This window comes from Poromitra crassiceps, assembly GCF_964638095.1.
Source record: "Poromitra crassiceps genome assembly, chromosome: 8".
Lineage (NCBI taxonomy): Eukaryota > Metazoa > Chordata > Actinopteri > Beryciformes > Melamphaidae > Poromitra > Poromitra crassiceps.
The window spans coordinates 35770380-35793736 of record NC_139629.1 but is presented as its reverse complement, the minus strand read 5'-3'; the positions used below and the strand labels follow the sequence as shown (position 1 = coordinate 35793736).

At 44.1% G+C, this 23357-nt stretch overlaps 1 protein-coding gene across 1 annotated transcript in view; it reads left to right on the top strand.

Annotated features, from left to right (window-relative positions):
* Window positions 1–17525, top strand: part of rbm38 (RNA binding motif protein 38) — a gene marked incomplete at both ends in the record, with an annotated part of 29528 nt that extends 12003 nt beyond the window's left edge. Inside the window, one exon of the mRNA XM_083642063.1 lies at window positions 17165–17525. Within this exon, the coding sequence (XP_083498189.1) occupies window positions 17165–17525 (361 nt within the window). The remainder of the gene's footprint in view (window positions 1–17164) is intronic.
* Between the last annotated feature and the right edge of the window lie 5832 nt (window positions 17526–23357).

Sequence of the window (23357 nt, the reverse complement as noted above, 5' to 3'; positions counted from 1 at the left end):
CTCCACGTACCCCTAGGGGGACGCGTACCCTAGTTTGAGAACCACTGCTGTATATTATCTTACTTTCTCTTTCCTTCTCTCTTACTCTTTCCCTCTAGTGTTTAGTGTTAAAGGGACAGCTCACCCTAAAATGTAAAATACATCCCCTCTCATCTGTAGTGCTATTTATCATCTATATCGTTTTGTGTTATTTGCCTGAGTTTTGGAGATATCAGCCGCAGAGTTTCTGCCTTCTCTCCAATACAATGGAACTGGATGGCACTCAGCTTGTGGTGCTCAAAGTGCCAAAGAAATACATTTGATAAACTCAACAGCAATGTCTCTTTCCAGAAATCATGACCCGGTTACTCAAGATAATCCACAGACCTTGTTATGAGCAGTTTCATGGAGGAACTATTTTATTTTGACCGAACTACATCCGCTAGCTGCTAGCTAGTTCCTACATGAGACGGCAAAAGAAAATAGTTCCTACATGAAACTACTCACAACAAAGTCTGTGCATTATCTTGAGTAACCGGGTCATGATTTCTGGAAAGAGACAATGTTGTCGAGTTTTTCAAATGTATTTTTTGGTGCTTTGAGCACCACAAGCCGAGTGCCATCCAGTTCCATTGTATTGGAGAGAAGGCAGACATCTCTGTGGACGATTATCTCCAAAACTCGGGCAACTATCCCAAAACGATATAGATTGATAAATAGCACTACAGGTGAGAGGAAAAATATGTATTTTGGATTTTAGGGTGAGCTGTTCCTTTAAGTAACTTTGAGTTCGAGAAAAGCGCTATATAAATGCCATGGATTATTATTATTATCATTATTATTATTATTAGTCATCGCTCGCTCTCTCTCTCTCTCTGTCTCTCTCTCTCTCTCTCTCTTTCTCTCTGTCTTGGGGTTTAGGTAAACTGTGTGAACCCTGAGGTGTTGTTTGTTTATTCCTCTTACCCAGGGAGCCAATTAGTTCAGACTTCAGTAGGATCTGATCCCCTATTATCAAAAGCCCAATTAAAAAACAGCATAAAGGATCATGTTGATTGGTTTATAACAACACAAAGACCCCGCTGTGTTCATCTCAGTGACATCATGACATGTGCCTCGGCTCTGTCATGCTCAACTCACTTAATCAAATTCAAACCCAGCTCATACATGCTGCCTGTCTCTCACCCTCCCTCCAGCTGTGTGTGTGTGTGTGTGTGTGTGTGTGTGTGTGTGTGTGTGTGTGTGTGTGTGTGTGTGTGTGTGTGTGTGTGTGTGTGTGTGTGTGTGACTCACCCGCCTCACATCCCTCACCGGAACTATTAATATAAAAGCATGGCTGTCCTGAGGCATGAGGCTATGATGGCTGATCCTTCACCCCTTCACATCTCTCACTTCTCTCTCTCTCTCTCTCTGCCTCTCTCTCTCTCTGCCTCTCTCTCTCTCTCTCTCTCTCTCTCTCGCTGCCTCTCTCTCTCTCCCTCTCTCTGCCTCTCTCTCTCTCTCTCCCTCTCTCTCTCTCTGTCTCTCTGCCTCTCTCTCTGCCTCTGCCTCTCTCTCCCTCTCCCTCTCTCTCTCTGCCTCTCTCTCTCTCTCTTGCTTGCTCTGTCGCCTGAGGAGTCCCCACCTAACCCTCACCTCTTCACCAGTGTGTGTGTGTGTGTGTGTGTGTGTGTGTATGTGTTGGGGGGGGGGGGGGGGGTGACCTTTCTCTCACCCCACTGGTTCTGGGTGGGAGGAAAGGAGGCGGACATGGAGGAGGAGGAGGAGATGTGGAGGAGTGGAGAGGAAGCTGGCTGTGAGGGAGAGACCGAGTTGACTCGGCGGAGGTTATTCTGCTCTTGTGGCTCTGTTAGTGAGCGTAGGCCCGTGCAGCTGTGCCAATTAACCTAGCCATCTCTGCCCACCCCCCACCCCCCACCCCTCCCCCCCCCACCTCCTTTTGTGGGCGGTCCTCTGAGCACAGCTCCCTCTCGTCTCGTACGATGCCACCATCACATCGCATCAGTCAGGGAAGCAGCTCCGCATCGCCATGGCAACACTGACACTGCACTTCTGCTCTGGGAGAGACTGATGGAGAGGAGGGGGAGGAGGAGGGGGGGGGGGGGTACTTTGACTGTATTTTTGACTTTATGTTTGAGCAATTGATAGAAAGAAATTAATAAATCGATATTGCAATATGAATCTCTGCACTGGACTGACTGGAGAGTGGGATTTATTGCTTAACCCATTGATACCTGATGCAGCATTTGTGTGTGTATCCCTTTAAGACCGCGTGACGCTGTCGCTGTTCGCGGTCTTAAAGGGATACACACACAAATGAGGGATATACATGCAAATGCTGCATCAGGTTTCAATGGGTTAAGAGAGAGGCATCCAAAATGGCTTCCTGAACAAGATGCTTTAGTCCTGCGTGTAATCTTTGGTTCAAGAATCAAGTACAATATTGGTGGAAAGCTTTCTTCATACTCAAACTCGAAAGTAAATCCTCACAAAATTACTTTTGTCGAAACAATTTCTAAGTGAAAAACAACAACTTGTGATCATATGAATCACAGTTTGAATGGCAATTGATTCAAAATCCAAGATTCAACATTTACAGGATGATCGTGTCGAAGGCCACAAACAGGATCCTGGCAGGTTCCTGTGGTGTCCAGGTGCACGAGGATGTAGTGGAGGGCCATGTTTATTGCATCATCTACAGACCTGTAGGCGAACTGTAGGGGGTCAAGGTGTGGCTCCAAGATGGCTTCACAGAGGTCAAGGTGACGGGTCTGTAGTCTTTTAGTGGCATGGGCTTTGTCTTTTTGGGGACGGGGAAAATAGTTGAGGACTTGAAGCAGGCTGGAAAGGGACATGTCTCCAATGAGGTGTTTAAAGATGTGGGTGAACACTGGGGCCTGCGGATCAGAACCGTGCTTCAGGGCAGAGGGTGAGACAGAGTCAGGTGCTTCAGGGCAGAGGGTGAGACAGAGTCAGAGGGTGAGACAGAGTCAGAGGGTGAGACAGAGTCAGGTGCTTCAGGGCAGAGGGTGAGACAGAGTCAGGTGCTTCAGGGCAGAGGGTGAGACAGAGTCAGGTGCTTCAGGGCAGAGGGTGAGACAGAGTCAGAGGGTGAGACAGAGTCAGAGGGTGAGACAGAGTCAGGTGCTTCAGGGCAGAGGGTGAGACAGAGTCAGAGGGTGAGACAGAGTCAGGTGCTTCAGGGCAGAGGGTGAGACAGAGTCAGGTGCTTCAGGGCAGAGGGTGAGACAGAGTCAGGTGCTTCAGGGCAGAGGGTGAGACAGAGTCAGGTGCTTTAGGGCAGAGGGTGAGACAGAGTCAGGTGCTTCAGGGCAGAGGGTGAGACAGAGTCAGGTGCTTCAGGGCAGAGGGTGAGACAGAGTCAGGTGCTTCAGGGCAGAGGGTGAGACAGAGTCAGGTGCTTCAGGGCAGGGGGTGAGACAGAGTCAGGTGCTTCAGGGCAGAGGGTGAGACAGAGTCAGGTGCTTCAGGGCAGAGGGTGAGACAGAGTCAGGTGCTTCAGGGCAGAGGGTGAGACAGAGTCAGGTGCTTCAGGGCAGAGGGTGAGACAGAGTCAGGTGCTTCAGGGCAGAGGGTGAGACAGAGTCAGAGGGTGAGACAGAGTCAGGTGCTTCAGGGCAGAGGGTGAGACAGAGTCAGGTGCTTCAGGGCAGAGGGTGAGACAGAGTCAGAGGGTGAGACAGAGTCAGAGGGTGAGACAGAGTCAGAGGGTGAGACAGAGTCAGAGGGTGAGGCAGAGTCAGAGGGAGGGTGAGACAGAGTCAGAGGGTGAGACAGAGTCAGAGGGTGAGACAGAGTCAGAGGGTGAGGCAGAGTCAGAGGGAGGGTGAGACAGAGTCAGAGGGTGAGACAGAGTCAGAGGGTGAGGCAGAGTCAGAGGGAGGGTGAGACAGAGTCAGAGGGTGAGACAGAGTCAGAGGGTGAGACAGAGTCAGAGGGTGAGACAGAGTCAGAGGGTGAGGCAGAGTCAGAGGGAGGGTGAGACAGAGTCAGAGGGTGAGACAGAGTCGGGTCCGGCAATATTCTGTCAAATAATCACCACTGCAGTGTTACAGTACAATGTTGTACTTTTGCTACTGCTCCGTCCTCATAATGCATTACTTCCTGCTTGGCTTCCTCGTCTCCCTTAAAAAGAGACATCCTTCATCTGGATAGGAGGAGTGACCTGGTTAAATAAATAGTGCATGAGCATGAGAGTATATGGGCAGCCATGCATGCTTGCTGCGCGGGCGCGCACGTGTGTGTGTGTGTGTGTGTGTGTGTGTGCGTGCGTGTGTGTGTGTGTGTGCACACGTGCGCGTGTGTTGTGTATACAGCACAGAGGGTGTGAACAGGCCCAAACCCATAGAGTGTAAAAGCCGAGGCCAGTATTTGTTGTGTAAGCAGATCCCTGCTCTCGCTGTGTTTGGGGGTAAGCAGCAACATCCCGACACCGCTCCACTCACAAGGTTACTGTCAGGTTAAATGGATATGATTTAGAGCCATATGATTTAGTGCCAGTGCCACCAATTACTGGTACTGCATGGCATCCACCAAGATACCATCACGTCGGAATGAGATGTTTGGAGCGGGGGAGTCTGGTGCAGCGCACAGGTCGTAGACCTGGTGAGACGAGGGAGGAGCCCGGCCGGGTGGCAACCCACAGAGCCCGGTCCCTCTACGTACCAGAGCCCTCCCCCCCCCCCGGTCCCGGCAGAGTAGTTCCAGAGCAGCGGATTGAGTGGCCCTGACCACGTGACCACCTTCGACCCTCCCTATAGGGCTGACCGTGGGTAGCTACTGGGACGTAAGTTGGGGCTTGGCCAGCCCCGGCTGGGTCACCTGGGCGAGGGTGTATGATGTTGCGAGACCCGAAACATCCTATGACCCCAGGGTACATCACTGAGGATATGTTCCAGTTGCATCCATGCAATGTTTTTTCATTATTATTAGAGCCATATGATTTAGAGCCATATGATTTAGAGCTATATGATTTCCACAAAATGGAAAAACGGACGGAATCAGGGAATTTGGTAATAAAAATGGAATCAACTGTAAAACATGGAATATTGCAGAATTTTCCATAATTTGACTGAGATTGATCAAAGTAGGCCTAATAGACTACTTGCACAACTCCACTACTTCCTGAAATGAGTAGGGCATCTTGGTTTCCTGTCCTACACTATTGGATGAACTGATTAATGTCAGGTGTGCCTGACTGCTGCAGTCACAACAACAGTGATCAGGCACACCTGACATTAATCAGTTCATCCAATAGTGTAGGACAGGAAACCAAGATGCCCTACTCATTTCAGGAAGTAGTAGAGTTGTGCAAGTAGTCTATTATCCAAATAAGAAGGAGATCTAATTATCGTAGTAACCGAAATTATTTCATAATTGTAAAAGAGGCCTAGAGAAATGATTAAGTTTTCGATTGGGGTGTTTTGAGAGGGCGGGTCGGCCTTGCGTGGGACTCTTACTGCACCTCACAACTTAGTTTTCACTTTGAGAAACATGTTGAAGAGGCTGTCTGAGAGAGCCAAGTCGTCAAAAAAAGAAAGAATATCGCTCCTAACCCCTAAATTAAAAATAAAATGGAATAAACGGAATTGAGGAAAAAATAAAATGGAATTTGGAAAAGAATAAAAAGGATTTCATATGGCCCTGATCCCGGGAACGTAAAGCGTTAAACGCGGTCATGTTGGCTTGTTTTGACTTACGTGCGGCGTAACCTAGTTCTTCTGAGATGATGCCAGATGTAACTAAGGCAGTTCAGGTGAAGTGGGCAGCCCGGGGCCCGGGGCCCGGGGCCATGAGTGACTCGAGGAGGACAGTTGTAGTGCAGTTTGTGTCTCATTACTGCTGTGCGTTCACAGACCCTGCATCTACTGTGTGCACACATACATACATACGCTCCACATCGTCTTGTTTGTGTAGTAAAAGTCCCATTTCAAAGTCCAAAGAGCACATGTTTTGGAAAAGAATATCCATTATTCATTCCTCATTATTTCAGAAATACAACTGTCTGTTTGTAGTAAAAAAAAAAAAAAAAAAAGTGAACAGTTGGTGCTGTGTTTTTAAGTGGAGGATATTTCATTTTGGAACAAAGGTCTTCATATTAACATTTGTCAGAAAGTGTGCTAATTACTCTTATACACGAGGGAGGAGCTCTATTTTAAGGCGTTGGCAATGGTGCTGATAACTGCTATTAAAGGAGGAGGATATGATGCCCTTTTTAGGACGCTGTGTTTCTGTGTCAATTTCTTGATGTATTACTTAGTTACACTCTATTAGCTATTCATATCTTTTATTACTTGAATCCTTGCATTCCTTTTCCATGAGCTGCTTATAACGTTGGTGATTGAATCGAAGCGTGAACTGCTGCTGCACTCATCGTGACTAAGATAAGAGCATAAGATAAATGTTCTGAATGGAAAAAGTAAGAATCTCTGTGCGGCTTCCTAGGTTTGCCCTGTACTATGTGAGGAGTAGGGATGTAACGATAACCGGTTTTAATGATAACCGTGATAAGATTCCTTACGATTACCGTACCGTTTCAAATTTTCATTATCATTAAAACCGTGGTACCGTGATTAATTGATTGATTACCGTGAAACACTGTAAATACTGTCCATCATCAACCAAAGTTGGCAACAGTCTCCCAGATGCGGGCGTGCAGCCTTGGAGAAATGATTTCAGTGAGTGTATCAATCCTTTTTGGGTCTGAGTTTTCAATATAAAATGTAAAATTATATCATTGAGTCTCAGTACTTTTTGAACATTTTCAGCAATTTTTTTTACGAATACTGTATAATACTGATAATCCTGATGTGAAATTTTCTTATGGTTACATCTCTAGTGAGGAGGTATGAATGTATATACTAGGGCTGTCAAACGATTAATTTTCTTAATCGCGATTAATCTTGCGATTAACTATAGTTAATCGCGATTAATCGAATCTTTGTATCGCATGTTTAAAATGCCATTATTTTGCATTTCAAAGCATTTTTAATTCGATATTAATAATTCTTACCAATGTGTCGTGATTGGGAATCAAATCAAGGCAAATAAATGTACTTTGTGATCTTGAATTTTAGATTTATTTTCAATTCAATAGAAGTGTCATGTAGACAGGAGGGAACAATGTCTACAAAATATATCTTGAATAGAAAATAAATGCATAATTGTAAACAATGCAGTACAAGCTCCAGAACCGATACTTCCGGCGCTGGCGCTGTGGAGCAGTCGAAACCAAAAATGACACAGCTGAAGAAGGCTGTGTCTGAGCTAAAAACTTTGGCACTTCCATGTGAATAATGGCTCGGTATTGGAAACTGTATATTGATAACGTGTATATCGCGTGAAGCCATTGGAGCCGATCTCCCAGTGGTTAGAGGACCCGCGCATCCGAGACTCTGAAGGAAGAATGAGTGATGAGTCTCGCGCTAGCTAGCTGGCTGCTAGCTGGCTGCTAGCTGGCCACTAAACAGGAAAAATGTTAGTCGACTACCTATTTTCACTGGTGAAAACTAGACTAAAAATGTTAGGGAGGGACGAATTGGGAAGAGATTCAATCAGAAGAGAAGAAGAAGTTAAACATCTGTGTCTGTATTGCACATTCAAACCTTAAAACAATTCCAGAATAACAGATGAATATATCTTTACAATAAGTTTGGAAAGTCTAATGAATAGTTATGGTTTTCTTTGACTAAGATGAGATGAAAATACTTAAGACACTTAGTTGATGAAAACTTGACTAAATAAAATCAGGATGAGGTTGACTAAATATGATAAGAGCTTAAGAGAAAGTGGATTATAGCTCACTCAGATAAACATGTGAATGTTGTGTGATATGCAAAGGTTGTTGGTTCAATCCCAGCCTCAGGCAATTTCTTAAAAAGTACTCTCATTATAAGCTGCAGCAGTGATCCTTCTTTATCATCACCAGTAGTTTGAACACTGATAGAAATAAGCTGATGAAGGAGACTAGTCAGTCCCTGACTCTAGCTCAACTCACTGGTACAAATCTCACCTGTCTCACTCTTTATGCTCTGTGTTATTGTCAGTGTGAAAACAGTGTGTAGAAATCAGAAGCTTAACTCCCAACAGCTCATAGCTCAGTCGGCTGAGCGGCTGCTGTCTCTGTCTGACAGGCAGACTGTTGGTTCGATTCCTGATGGAGGTGACATATTACAGCACTGCCCTGTCTTTAACATCACCAGCGTAGCGCCTCCTACAGGCAGATACACAGAGCGACACAGTGCATCCTACAGACCCACAGAAATGTACACTGTGGACAGACTGCAAAGAGATCCAGAATTGTCATATACTGAGTCTAGAGCAGTTTTTCAAAAAGTTATTTTTACCCCTAGTGGCAGCTAGAGGGATCACGCAAACAAAATACGTACTTCCGATGTCAGTAAACTTTCAGCTCTCTGTGGTTTTTTGTCTCATAACCCTCAGCTCATGTCTCTGCAGAGGTCAGGGGGGGAGAACATCCCCCCCCCTTAGATCCAGGTAGTGCCAGCTGAACGGGATTAGTACCCACAACCTCTGGCCCCGGTGTCTCTGTGTGTATTATTCCTTCACACCACCAACTGCCCTTCACACTCACAGCTCTTCTCCGGGCACTCTTGTCTCTTCCCTCTGCCTGTCACCATTCAAAACTGACTGAGGCTCGAACCCACGACTGCAAAAGTGGCAGAGGTCTCAATATTGCCGGGCAGCAAGCATACTCTCTGTGCCACCAAGTCAGACTGATTGAATGAGGTTTTCTCAGGGCTTTAAATGACTCTTTCCTCTGGCTGTCGACATTCAAAACTGACTGAGGATCGAACCCACAACCTCAAAAGTCACTGAGGCTCAAACCCACAAGCGCCAAACTGCTAGACAGCAAACCAAATCTCTGAGCTAGTGGGTCATAGTGATTAAGACTAGAAGATTAAAGTATAGTCTTTATGCATCTTAAAATATGTTTTGAATGGACCTTTTAAGTTGAATAGTATTTGAATTATATTAATAAGACATGAGTTTCTATTCGCCTTGCACAGAAAACCTTTTACTTTTATACTTGAGTACATTTCAGAGCCTGTACTTTTTCCTTTTACTTGAGTAATTAAGTTGAATCAGTACTTCTGCTTTACCAGTCTTTTTTTAACACAAATAACTGTACTTCTACTTAATCAGAGCAACAATGTGATTAAATTTGGAATGACAAGAACAAATTACACGTCTGTGCTATTCATAGCTTTCAAGGGGCGTTACGTGCTGCCGGGAACGCCCACCTGGCGGTCAAAAAAAAACTTGCCAGCCGAGTCGACTAGTTTCTCACGCTGTGTTTGTTCAGCCAAAATGCCGGATACCTGTTGTGCTATCGGTTGCACTAACCGACGAGGAGACATGCCTGGCTTGTGCTTTTACAGAATCCCGTCGGAGAAAGAAAACTCAGACAGGAGGAGGTTGTGGATTTGTGCGATTAGACGTGGTCGCTGGGGAGGGCAAATGGCTTTTTTTCTACCATCAAAGTACACACGTCTTTGCGGCCAACATTTCATCAAAGGTAAGCTCAAGTAACGTTAACGGGGTATTTTAATCATTATTGTAACGTTACTTGAGCTTACCTTTGATGAAATGTTGGCCGCAAAGACGTGTGTACAAACGGCTGAACAAACACAGCGTGAGAAACTAGTCGACTCCGCTGGCAGCAGAATGAACAAGTTTTTTTTTGACCGTCAGGTGGGCGTTCCCGGAAGCACGTAACGCGCCTTGAAAGCTATGAATAGGCTGAGTAGGCCTAAATAACTCAGATATAGAGATATATACCAGACCTTTGGGAGGTTAGTTAAAGCACTTCCTGTTCTATATGTGTGATGTTAGTTATCTGCAATGTTATGTGTTGACTAATAGTGCTGTTCTACATGTTAATTGAAACATGAAATGTTCGCACCATGGGTGACTCTGGTAAGCAGTTCAGTGACCCCTCTGAGATGCGGCATGTGGGTACGTGTGTTCCAAGGCAATAAACAGTATTTTCTATGGTAGGCGCAGGATCTGCTAATAAAACGCAGGTCGTCTTTCTGCCTGTGCTTGTTGCAATATTTCCTTTTGATTGGGTGGGCAAGACTTGTGTCTGAGTGGGCAATGCCCACCCCTGCCCATAGCTGAAATGGGCCTGGATTCCATTCATGATGAGATTACCTTATCCAGCGCAGCTGTTGTGGATTACCACTTTAAGACACTTAATTAGCACCACCTGGGTGTGATTGTTCAGGTGTGGCTGGTTTGACTGAGGCTAAGGGCTCTTAGACACTTTTAAAAACCTTTTTCTGGTGGAAAACATATGAAGTTACCCTGTTCTGGTAGTCAAACCACCTGGCCTAATGGACAAGGTGTCTGATTTTGGATCAGAAGACTGAGGCTTTGCACAGTCAACATAAAGCATTACATTATCATACATGATCTAAAATAAATAAAATAAAGTAATCTAATCGCTGGATGGAATCCTGAGACTGAATTAGCGAGGTAACCTTGCATGCATGTTCCAGTAGGAACCTTTGTCAGAAGTATATATATTACTTCCAAGAGATTATTTTCATTCAAGTCAATAGCTGACGGGTTAAGACAGAGGACTCTGAAGCAGGCGTGCTGAGATCGAACCCTGCTTGGGGATGTCCTTTTTCTCGCTGAACATAGCCATTGTGGGAGTGGCATATTACCACAGGGAATGTCATAGACCCTTTTCATGGGGGCCATTTTGTGTCAAAAAGGCAGAATAAACACAGGTGCAAGCAAAACACTAATGAGGGGTTCCAAATTCCAATCATGGAAGTTTGAAACCCTCATTAGTGTTTTGCTTGCACCTGTGTTTACCCTGCCTTTTTGACACAAAATGGCCCCCATGAGAGGGGTCTATTGGCAGGGGTGGGTAAGGCCCACTCAGACATGAGTCTTTGCAACCCAATCAAAAGTTAGGAAGCTATTGCAACAAGCACAGTCAGAGAGATTATTTCCATTTTATTAGCAGATCCTGCACCACATACAGCACAAGACTACTGGAAATACTGTTTATTGTTGCATTAGACCACACACAGCGTCTCAGAGGGGGTCACTGAACTGCTTACCAGAGTCACCCATGGTGCGAACATTTCAACATTGTGAAGCAATGTAATTAACATGTAGAACAGCACTATTAGTCGACAACATTGCAGATAACTAACATCACACATATAGAACAGGAAGTCCTTTAACTAACCTCCCAAAGCAAACACATCTACCCCAGAGCATGCTGGGAACTCCGCCTACAATATATTTCTTTTCACCCAAAACCAATGGAGAAATTCAATATGTTGCAGGAGGGGGCGGCTGCAGTAAGGCCCTGTCAGAGGCCCCCCTGTCACAGCTTTAGCAAAGAGATACCTGTGATGCTTGTCAAAGTGGATATAAATTGTATGATCATATTCAGCCAGACAGTCAGATGGAGATTTAAAATGGTGAGCATTTTTTATTTTTTACTACTGGGGGAACCTGGCCCCCTTGCCCCCCATTAACTCCGGCAATGCCAACACTTTTTTCCCTCTCTCTGTTCTATGTCTCTCACCCAGAGGACACCCACGTTGCATTCAGGTACAGTCAGTTAGATTCAGCTTTGGGGGTGGTGGTGGTGGTTGCTTAAACCTGCACTAAACCTCTGGTGTCACTCCGCATTTACTCTTTCGGCTTATTTCTATCAGTGTTCAAACTACTGGTGATGATAAAGAAGGATCACTGCTGCAGCTTATAATGTAAGTACTTTTTAAGAAATTGCCCGAGGCTGGGATTGAACCAACAACCTTTTACATATCACACAACATTCACATGTTTATCTGAGTGAGCTATAACCCACTTTCTCTTAAGCTCTTATCATATTTAGTCAACCTCATCCTGATTTTATTTAGTCAAATTTTCGTTGACTGTCTAAGTATTTTCATCTCATCTTAGTAAAAGAAAACCATAACTATTCATTAGAATTTCCAAACTTATTGTAAAGATATATTAGTTATTCTGGAATTGTTTTAAGGTTTGAATGTGCAATACAGACACAGATGTTTAACTTCTTCTTCTCTTCTGATTGGATCTCTTCCCAATTCGTCCCTCCCTAACATTTAGTCTAGTTTTCACCAGTGAAAATAGGTAGTCGAATAACATTTTTCCTCATAGTTTTCGTCTACGAAATCAACACTGCTATGGATGCATGTCTCCACCTAGTGGTGCACTCCTCTCCCAAACTCACACACACTTTTCCACAACTACACCATGTATCTGAAACAATGTTTACTTACTGTCAATCTCATCAAAGTTTCTGAAGACCATCTCCACGTGATCCCACTCCATAAAGCTGCATTTCCCAATGAAGGGCTGGGCATTGGGCAAACACCACATACTGATACATATTTAAATTCAAATACATGTCACTCTTGTGTTAGAATGAGTAAATGGGCATTGACACTATTTTTATATAACCCTTGATCAATTCTCATTAATCTTTTATCTTTTCTTTTGTATTTGTCTGTAGGCTACATACGTGCACTGCCAAGAGTAGCGGCAGCATTAATAACCAGAGATCAGACTATATCAAAAACATAAACACACAGTGGCGTCTTTCATGCATGCTAGCAAGCGAAACTGCTGTCTGTCTGACCACAGACTGTAGAAAGAGACGCAGGATAGCCAAGCGAATGTGATTGGATGAACGTTTGACGCTAGGCCAATCACAGGCAGAGAGGGTGCCTCCAGCCTTCACCATCATCCGAAAAAAAATATCGCCTCCAGTATGCTTAGCTTTTAGGTGATAGCTCAAACTCGCTGTACTTCGGTGATATTTTAATTCCGTTTTACACAAGGTGCAAACTACTGTTGACTTGTCCACTGTGCCATTTGGGAGTTTTTTAAAGTAAAACGAGCCATTTAGAAGCATATTGCTGTCTTTCTCTTCCATGCCTGCACAGGCAGGAGACAGGGAACCGCTGTGACCGGCTTGACTACAAGTACGGGTGCGACGAAGGGACAAAATAGCAGCATGCGATTAACGCGATTAAAAAAAATACCGCGTTATGGTTGGCCCTTAATCGCATCGCGATTAACGCGTTAACACTGACAGCCCTAGTATATACTATGTGAGGAGGTATGAATGTATATACTATGTGAGGAGGTATGAATGTATATACTATGTGAGGAGGTATGAATGTATATACTATGTGAGGAGGTATGAATGTATATACTATGTGAGGAGATATGTATATACTATGTGAGGAGATATGTATATACTATGTGAGGAGGTATGAATGTATACACTATGTGAGGAGGTATGAATGTATATACTATGTGAGGAGGTATGAATGTATATACTATGTGAGGAGGTATGAATGTATATACTATGTGAGGAGGTATGAATGTATATACTATGTGAGGAGATATGTATATACTATGTGAGGAGATATGTATATACTATGTGAGGAGGTATGAATGTATACACTATGTGAGGAGGTATGAATGTATATACTATGTGAGGAGGTATGAATGTATACACTATGTGAGGAGGTATGAATGTATATACTATGTGAGGAGGTATGAATGTATACACTATGTGAGGAGGTATGAATGTATATACTATGTGAGGAGGTATGAATGTATATACTATGTGAGGAGGTATGAATGTATATACTATGTGAGGAGGTATGAATGTATACACTATGTGAGGAGGTATGAATGTATATACTATGTGAGGAGGTATGAATGTATATACTATGTGAGGAGGTATGAATGTATATACTATGTGAGGAGGTATGTATATACTATGTGAGGAGGTATGAATGTATATACTATGTGAGGAGGTATGTATATACTATGTGAGGAGGTATGAATGTATATACTATGTGAGGAGGTATGTATATACTATGTGAGGAGGTATGAATGTATATACTATGTGAGGAGGTATGAATGTATATACTATGTGAGGAGGTATGAATGTATATACTATGTGAGGAGGTATGTATATACTATGTGAGGAGGTATGAATGTATATACTATGTGAGGAGGTATGAATGTATATACTATGTGAGGAGGTATGAATGTATATACTATGTGAGGAGGTATGAATGTATATACTATGTGAGGAGGTATGTATATACTATGTGAGGAGGTATGAATGTATATACTATGTGAGGAGGTATGAATGTATGTACTATGTGAGGAGGTATGAATGTATATACTATGTGAGGAGGTATGAATGTATATACTATGTGAGGAGGTATGTATATACTATGTGAGGAGGTATGAATGTATATACTATGTGAGGAGGTATGAATGTATATACCGTAAATTCCGGACTATAAGCCGCGGCTTTTTTCCCGTTTTTTGGCCCCTGCGGCTTATATAACGGTGCGTCTTATCTATGGATCTTTTCAGAAAAAAAAAAAAAAATACAAATAAAATCTCTCTTTTTTAGCACTCTTTCTAACTATAAATCCACTTCTGTTTTAATTTCCTCTCTTGCCCTCTTTTCACCACACCGCGGACACTGTGTGCACTGTAAAAACAAACAACGGTGGTGTTGTGTTATGTTGTTTTGTTGAAATGTTACGGTAATACGGTAAATGGGAGCTTCCTCAAACAGCCATCTCTTTCCCGACAATCCCCTCTGTGCGTGACCACTTACATATGGTAATTACGGTAAGCAAACGGCCACTCGGCCATCAACTCCCTCCCCCGACTACCAGGAGAAAATCACAAACTTCGGCGAATTCACACAAAGGAAGATCAAGGAATATTCACAACAAGACGAGCAGTAGAAGCAACACTCTCACTTACCATGGGGAAGGTACGCAGAAATTCACACGACGCAGCTTTCAAGTTGAAAGCAGTCAATCTCGCATTAAAAGAGGGAAACAGAGCAGCCGCGCGTAACCTGGGCATCGATGAGTCAATGGTGAGGCGTTGGACGGTGCAGCAGGAGGAACTGTCTCTGGAATATTATAGGAGTGTGAAAACATCCACAATCACCAACGGGTTCCAAAACGCTGGACTGCTGCGGGATGAAGAGGATGACGCCGCCACAGCTGGCGCTGAGGGCCGTCAGAGGCTTCAGAGGCTGTTCGATGCCGACAGTGACGAAGAGGAGTTTGTTGGTTTTGAGTGACAATGAAGGAGAGAGGAGAGTGGTTGACGAAGCCACCCTGAACCTGTTCGTTTCCGACACTGAAGATGAGGACTTTGGTGGTTTCAGTACGCAGGAAGAAGAGGAAGACGAGGATTAGTGACTTGACTTCTCTGGTTACAGGTTTGCTGCACATATAGCCTATTGTTGTGTGATTTTGTCTGGGGATTAGTGACCTGACTTTTGTTTTGTTTTGTTGAAATGTTAATAAATGGGAGCTTCCCCAAACAGCCATCTCTTTCCCGACATTCCTCTCTGTGCACGAACCCTTTCATATGGTAATTAAACATCAAAACACCCGCGGCTTATAGACCGGTGCGGCTTATAGAAGAAAAAAATAGTCAATTTTGGTCCCGCGGCTTATAGACCGGTGCGTCTTATAGTCCGGAATTTACGGTACTATGTGAGGAGGTATGAATGTATATACTATGTGAGGAGGTATGAATGTATATACTATGTGAGGAGGTATGAATGTATATACTATGTGAGGAGGTATGAATGTATATACTATGTGAGGAGGTATGAATGTATATACTATGTGAGGAGGTATGAATGTATATACTATGTGAGGAGGTATGAATGTATATACTATGTGAGGAGGTATGAATGTATATACTATGTGAGGAGGTATGAATGTATATACTATGTGAGGAGGTATGTATATACTATGTGAGGAGGTATGAATGTATATACTATGTGAGGAGGTATGAATGTATATACTATGTGAGGAGGTATGTATATACTATGTGAGGAGGTATGAATGTATATACTATGTGAGGAGGTATGTATATACTATGTGAGGAGGTATGAATGTATATACTATGTGAGGAGGTATGTATATACTATGTGAGGAGGTATGAATGTATATACTATGTGAGGAGGTATGAATGTATATACTATGTGAGGAGGTATGTATATACTATGTGAGGAGGTATGAATGTATATACTATGTGAGGAGGTATGAATGTATATACTATGTGAGGAGGTATGTATATACTATGTGAGGAGGTATGAATGTATATACTATGTGAGGAGGTATGAATGTATATACTATGTGAGGAGGTATGTATATACTATGTGAGGAGGTATGAATGTATATACTATGTGAGGAGGTATGTATATACTATGTGAGGAGGTATGAATGTATATACTATGTGAGGAGGTATGTATATACTATGTGAGGAGGTATGAATGTATATACTATGTGAGGAGGTATGAATGTATATACTATGTGAGGAGGTATGTATATACTATGTGAGGAGGTATGAATGTATATACTATGTGAGGAGGTATGTATATACTATGTGAGGAGGTATGAATGTATATACTATGTGAGGAGGTATGAATGTATATACTATGTGAGGAGGTATGAATGTATATACTATGTGAGGAGGTATGAATGTATATACTATGTGAGGAGGTATGAATGTATATACTATGTGAGGAGGTATGAATGTATATACTATGTGAGGAGGTATGTATACACTATGTGAGGAGGTATGAATGTATACTATGTGAGGAGGTATGAATGTATATACTATGTGAGGAGGTATGAATGTATATACTATGTGAGGAGGTATGTATACACTATGTGAGGAGGTATGAATGTATATACTATGTGAGGAGGTATGAATGTATATACTATGTGAGGAGGTATGAATGTATACACTATGTGAGGAGGTATGAATGTATATACTATGTGAGGAGGTATGTATATACTATGTGAGGAGGTATGAATGTATATACTATGTGAGGAGGTATGAATGTATATACTATGTGAGGAGGTATGAATGTATACACTATGTGAGGAGGTATGTATACACTATGTGAGGAGGTATGAATGTATATACTATGTGAGGAGGTATGAATGTATACACTATGTGAGGAGGTATGAATGTATATACTATGTGAGGAGGTATGTATATACTATGTGAGGAGGTATGAATGTATATACTATGTGAGGAGGTATAACCTTGTTCTCCTCTCTGTGTCCAGGCTGGCCCAGCAGTATGTGTACCCCCAGGCGTTCCTGCATCCCAGCCTGGTGCTGCAGTCCCAGCTCGGCCCTGCAGCGGCCGCTCTCGCCTCCCCGGCCTACCTAGACTACAGCTCCGCCTACACTCACTACGCCTCCACGGGCCTGGAGCAGTACCCCTACAGCCCGTCCCCGTCGCCCTCTGCCGGCTACCTCAGCTACAGCTTCTCCCCCGCCACCCCGGGACCCCCCGCCATCGCCGCGGCGCCCACCCCCCCGACCCCCATCCACTCCCCCCTGGGCGCGCTCGCCGCCGTCTCTGCCCCGCCCACCACGGCCTTCCTCCACTACCCGCTGCACCAGCCGGACCGCATGCAGTGAGCTCTTCAGGAGGGCGGACAGCGTTGACCCGGGGGGGGGGGGGGGGCGGAGCTGCCATCAACCGATGATGACTTGAAACTTGTGTCACTGTCGCGCGCGCTACGGCCTGTGACATCATCAGGATGAGACAGGATAATCGGGGAGCGCGTGCGATGTAATCCAAAGGGCTTTTAGAAAGCACTCTCCTGTTCCTGTTCTTTTTTTATATATATATATTATTGTTGTAAAAGTTAAGGAAAATGTTCAGTTGCTCTCGTCGTTAGCGTATGTTACGAATGTTTTTCATAAGTGGGTGAAAGTCAGGGCCTGGAATGAGAAGAGGTGGTAATCTGTCGGGAGTTCCCCCTCTCGTCCCGGACTCTCGGTGGAGAGATCGGGGCCGAGGAAGCGACCTGTGACTGCTGAGGAGGGGGGGATGGGTAAAGACAACGAGAAATATATCTGTCTGACACGATGCTGCGCCTGCAGTTTCTCCAACGGTACTGAGCTGAACGGCCGGATATTAGCCGAGCCGAGAGCCAGTTCCTCTTTCAGAAACGCAGGTCCAATTACCTCTTCTCCAAGATGACCTTACTGTCCACGGCCTTAGAAACCTGGTTCTCTCTCTGTACCTGGTTCACTTTGTTCCTGTCCTTTCTATTAGACTCGTATCTCAAGTGAACAAAACATGTTTCTACTCTTTCTGATTCCTTTTTGTTTCTTTTATCTACTGCTGGCAAGTTATCACACGACGATAATCAATCACAGTTTAACACAATATGCAATTAGGCTGAACATGAGTAAGGGATACACTGGTGTGTATTTGTATTGCTACTCTTCAAAGTGACTCAGACATTTAACATTTTAAACACAATGTTCATCACATGAGAGGCAGCAGCTTAGGCTAGTTTTGACCTGTACATTTTGGAGCAAGTGATCCCAAGCTGGTTTTGCTCTTTGGGGACTGTTTGATATTGCGATACTTAAATTAACATAGTATTAGTAATACATGTGTTGTGACTGACAGCCCTCCCACTCAACTGTTTCTGTCTCGTTAAGGCTGATTGAGTGCGCCTAGGCCCGGTGTCCTCGTTAGCTCCTCACCGATGCACATTGTGTTCTGTTCTTTTGTTTCATGTAGTTTGTGCTGTCTCATTATTTCCCCCTTATAGTTAATTAATTATTGTTTTAACTTTTACTTAGCTCAAGGAAATAGCAAAGTCATATGCCAAAGCAAACGTTAAAATAATAATTCATTCACTAAAATTAGGGGGAAATAACGAGACAAGGAGGGAGAGGGGACACTGGTGCTCTGAAGGCCTTTGAATTAAAGCCACAAGGAGATACACCGGGCCCAGGTGCACCCAATCAGTCAACGGCAACCCCACCCACCAGGCTCCTGCAAGTCACAGAACCAGGAGAGTGGGAGGGCCGTCACAGTATGCAAGGAAGCACAAAACTACGTGTTCATGTTTACTCAATGTGGGTGACTGCATTGTTGGTGTTTTTTTGTCTGTTGTTTGTCTGTGTTTGTGTGTCTGAGTGAGTGACTGTGTGTGTGTGTGTGTGCGTGTGTGTGTGTGTGTGTGTGTGCGTGTGCGTGTGCGTGCGTGTGTGTGTGCCAGAGAGATGCAGTACACCCCAGTGTCAGGACCCAGCTCCTATTCCAGCCCCATTGTGATTGACTCAGAGACGCTCCTTTGTCTTTCCCAGCTGCCGAATAGAGGCGGAGTCTGTCAGTGCCGTCGCACCACCTCCATTTGTCTACGACCAAGCCATACAGCAGATACAAATATGCAAAAATAAAAAGAATTATTTCCAAATGAGTAACGTGACGACATCTTTTCTGAGAGCGATCGGAAATGACACAATGTCGCTTTCGCCCCTCGGGGGTTTATATTCAAGCGAGCACTGTGCAAACAGTGGTTAGTGTCTGCTGTCCTGTCATGTTGTACAGCAGACACACCCACACCTTGGACGCTGACTGTGCTGCCCAAACACCAGAGGCTAGTGGGAGGAGCCAATGGCGTCACATGTCAAATGATAAGTAATGTTCAGTAATATTATGTGTGAAGAACAAGGAGATGCAGTGAAACGCTCTGAGCCCACTTTGATCTGATCCTCCCCTTTTCCACTGAGATGACCTGCATGTCCAACTAAAGATGAGGCACAGGTGGCCAGCTGGCAAAACGTCCCGAGGAGAAGAAGGCCGACCGGCCATATGGATCAAATCAAGTGGAATAAAGTCACATAAACACATTGTGCCATTGTTGTACAAAGCTTGCAACAGAGAAGAGAAGGGCTGCTGCACTCTTTGCCCTACAACGCACTCATGTGAAAGTTGTGGCTCACCATACTAGAGTAGTCACTAACTGCTGCCTCCCGACAAGACGCTCCACTCTCTCTCTCTTTTGTTAGGGAGGGTGGTAGGCCAAAGTTTATCAGCCACAATGCACCAAACAGAAGAGAGGGGGAGATAAATACATCATGTGTTGCTTCTAACCAACCCTCCACCGTACCATCTCTCTTATCAAACACTTGCAATAGTCTGCCCTTGGGGTGGAACCTGTCGTACCCAGATAGCCCCTCCCTCCCTTCACTACACCTCCCACTCCCTCTCTCCCTCTGTATCTCATTTAATGTCTCACTACTAGAACCTATGAAAGCAGCATTTTCCATGAAGTGTACTTATTCTAACCAATGTGACGACCCCTTCCTTCATGTTCCTGATGCTGAGTCTCTGACGCGTACTCGTTTCGCCATCTTATGGCTACAGTTGTATATTGCAGGCAGCCATAGGCAGAGTTTGAGCTGCATCCAAAGAAAAGCATCTTCCTGTCAATTCCCATGATGCACCACGCCACACAGCATGCCAGAAATAGATCACTTAAATAGCCAATTAGACCATACAAGTTAGTAGACAACAAGGGGGCCGGCCATAGAGGGCACCCTGTAGAAGGGGGCCGGCCATAGAGGGCACCCTGTAGAAGGGGGCCGGCCATAGAGGGCACCCTGTCTCATGCCTTCTGGTTCTGCCGTTCACTCACGGGATTCTGGGCCAAAATATTTGATTGGTAAAAGGCCTACAAAATAACCCCTCATCCAGAGGCAGGACTCTTCAGCTGCTCAGAGTCCTCTCTGAACTTCCCTACAGCTGTGAAAAGCCTCTGACACTGGGGACAACTGTTGCCAAAAAAGTGTATTCTGAAGGAATGGAAGTCTCCCTCTTCACCTTCTTTTCAGTTGTGGTTGACGGACATGATCTCTGTTATACGGATGGAGAGACTCAGATTCCTGAGGACCAACTCAATTAAAAGATTTGTAATTGATTTCTGGCCTACCTTGACGAGGTTAGTGGCGAAGGGTGACTCGCCCGGCTGGTTTCTCATGGACCGGACCGGACACCTTGCGTGGGATCCCATCAGCAGCACAACATCCTGAGACAAAAAAAAAAGGTCCACATACTCAATTTTATATAATATATATATCAAATTGAGTATGTGGACCTTTTTTTTGGTCTCAAGTTCTGTGTTCGGCCACAGCTATGCCGTTTTACATGCGATCGGGCTGAAACCTTCAGGGTGTGTAAAGGGCACCGTGTAAAGGGCTCCTGACGGAGCTGGATTTTTTAATTAGGCTAATTAGCTAATGATGTGATCATTGTGATGTCATCAGTGATGATGTCAAAAGTGATGTCATAAGGGCGCACACACACACACGGAGGCATTGTGACAAGACTGATCAGTGATGTCACACACACACACAAGGAGGAATTGTGACAAGACTGATCAGTGATGTCATAGGGGCCCGCACACACACACACACTGATGATGTCATCAGTGATATAATGGGGCACACACACATACATACACAAGGAGACATTGTGACATCACTGATGCAATAACATTTAGTTAGCAACACACACACACACACACACATAGTTTGGTTACTCTGTTAGTTTTCGGTGTTTACATTTACAACGAAAATGACCGTTTCACGTAACTTTGTATTATTATTACATTGCATGGTGTGTACACGAGTCACAACATGTACATGTGTTTCTGGTGCTGTTGGAATGTGCATTTTGGGTGACTGAATGAGAGTAGGCAGCTGGACCATTCACTACTACCATTGTAGCGCAAGTTGTAGCAGCGACGGCTGTACCACTGTTTGTACTGCACGCAGATTAAAAATAAAGCCATGTACATTCTAGTTTTCGACAATATGACAAATGGCCTAAACTCTCAAAATGTTGTATCCCTTTAAACCTCAGACTGTTATGTCAAGACCACTGGGGGGTCACCGCGAGCCGACCTGGGAATAGAGCTTGTTTATTATGTAACTCATTTAAATGGTTATAAAATCCAACTGTTGTTAACACGTACTGTATGTTACATTCTGATGCCATGATAAAAGACGTGCTTGTATTATCAATTTATTTTGTCCAAATTCAGAATTTTATCATTTAGAAAAATGAAGTCAGATAGTCACAATAGAAAATCGTCTGGAAATAAATATCTTTCCATATTCTCTTTTCCTTTTTCCATACTTTTCCAGACCTGTTTTTTGTGTCGTACATAAACACAGGACAACACAACAAAGCACAAAAACATCCACATGTTGTACATATCCACTCAAATCCCCCCTCCACCACAGATAGCAATGAACACTTCCCACACATTTTCATGGGTACAACTTCCAAACTTTTCCATGACTTTTCATGGATCGATAATATCATTTCCAGGTAATGTGAGGCGGTGACACTGGACCAATAGCCTACCAGAAATTATGACTATGGACAAATAGACACAGCTAAATGGCCAAATGGTAAATGGCCTGCATTTATATAGCGCTTTTATCCAAAGCGCTTTACAATCAGTAGGTAGTCTACATTCACCCATTCATGCACCGATGGCGGCAGGCTGCCACGCAGGGTGCCTACACACCATCAGGAGCAATTTGGGGTTCAGTGTCTTGCCCAAGGACACTTCGACATGCAGACTGGAGGAGGCAGGAATCAAACCACCGACCTCCTTGATCCAAAGCGATTAGTGGACAACCCGCTCTACCTCCTGAGCTACAGCCGCCCAGCTGCTCTTTATATTCATTTTTAGTGCTTTAGTATCACTGCATCATGGAAGCTATTGATACAGTCGCTCTGTGTGGGAACGCCCATTAAATGTTACTCCGGCTGGCGCGCAAGACTAGACGGTGGGCGAAAAAACAACAACATATATCTCAATGGGCTGACTTACTCTACACTGCAGGATTGGGGATTCAACAGCAGGGACATAGACGTCTGTTCAGATGTGCATTTACTGCGGTGGTTGAATCCCCGATCCTGTCTGCCTGGGCTGGGTTAGCAGCTAAATGCTAACTATGCTGAATGGGGACAACGGGAGGATTTCCACCATGCTGTCCCATTGACCACATGTCTATGATGAGACACCGCCTGAAAGTATAATTTTCCATAAAAATATTAATATAAAATACAAGCAGCACTAAAATCGACACATATTAGAGCTATGTTAGGTCAACAGCTACAGAGAGTCAATTTACCATTATGTTACATTACATGGAAGGTTATCCACGGGAAGATGACTGCAACAATTTCATTACACACAACAAAATGTCATGACTTTTCCTAAACTTTCAAGGGTTTTACTAATTCCATGACTTTTCCAGGCCTGGAAAACAATATTTTGAAATCCCATGACTTTTCCAGGTTTTCCATGGCCGTGGGAACCCTGAATTAAACGTTTACACTCTCGTGTGGATTTTCATGTGTGTCTTCAAGTATCCTTTATAACCAAAACCTTTACCACAAACTGAGCAATTAAATTGTTTATCTCC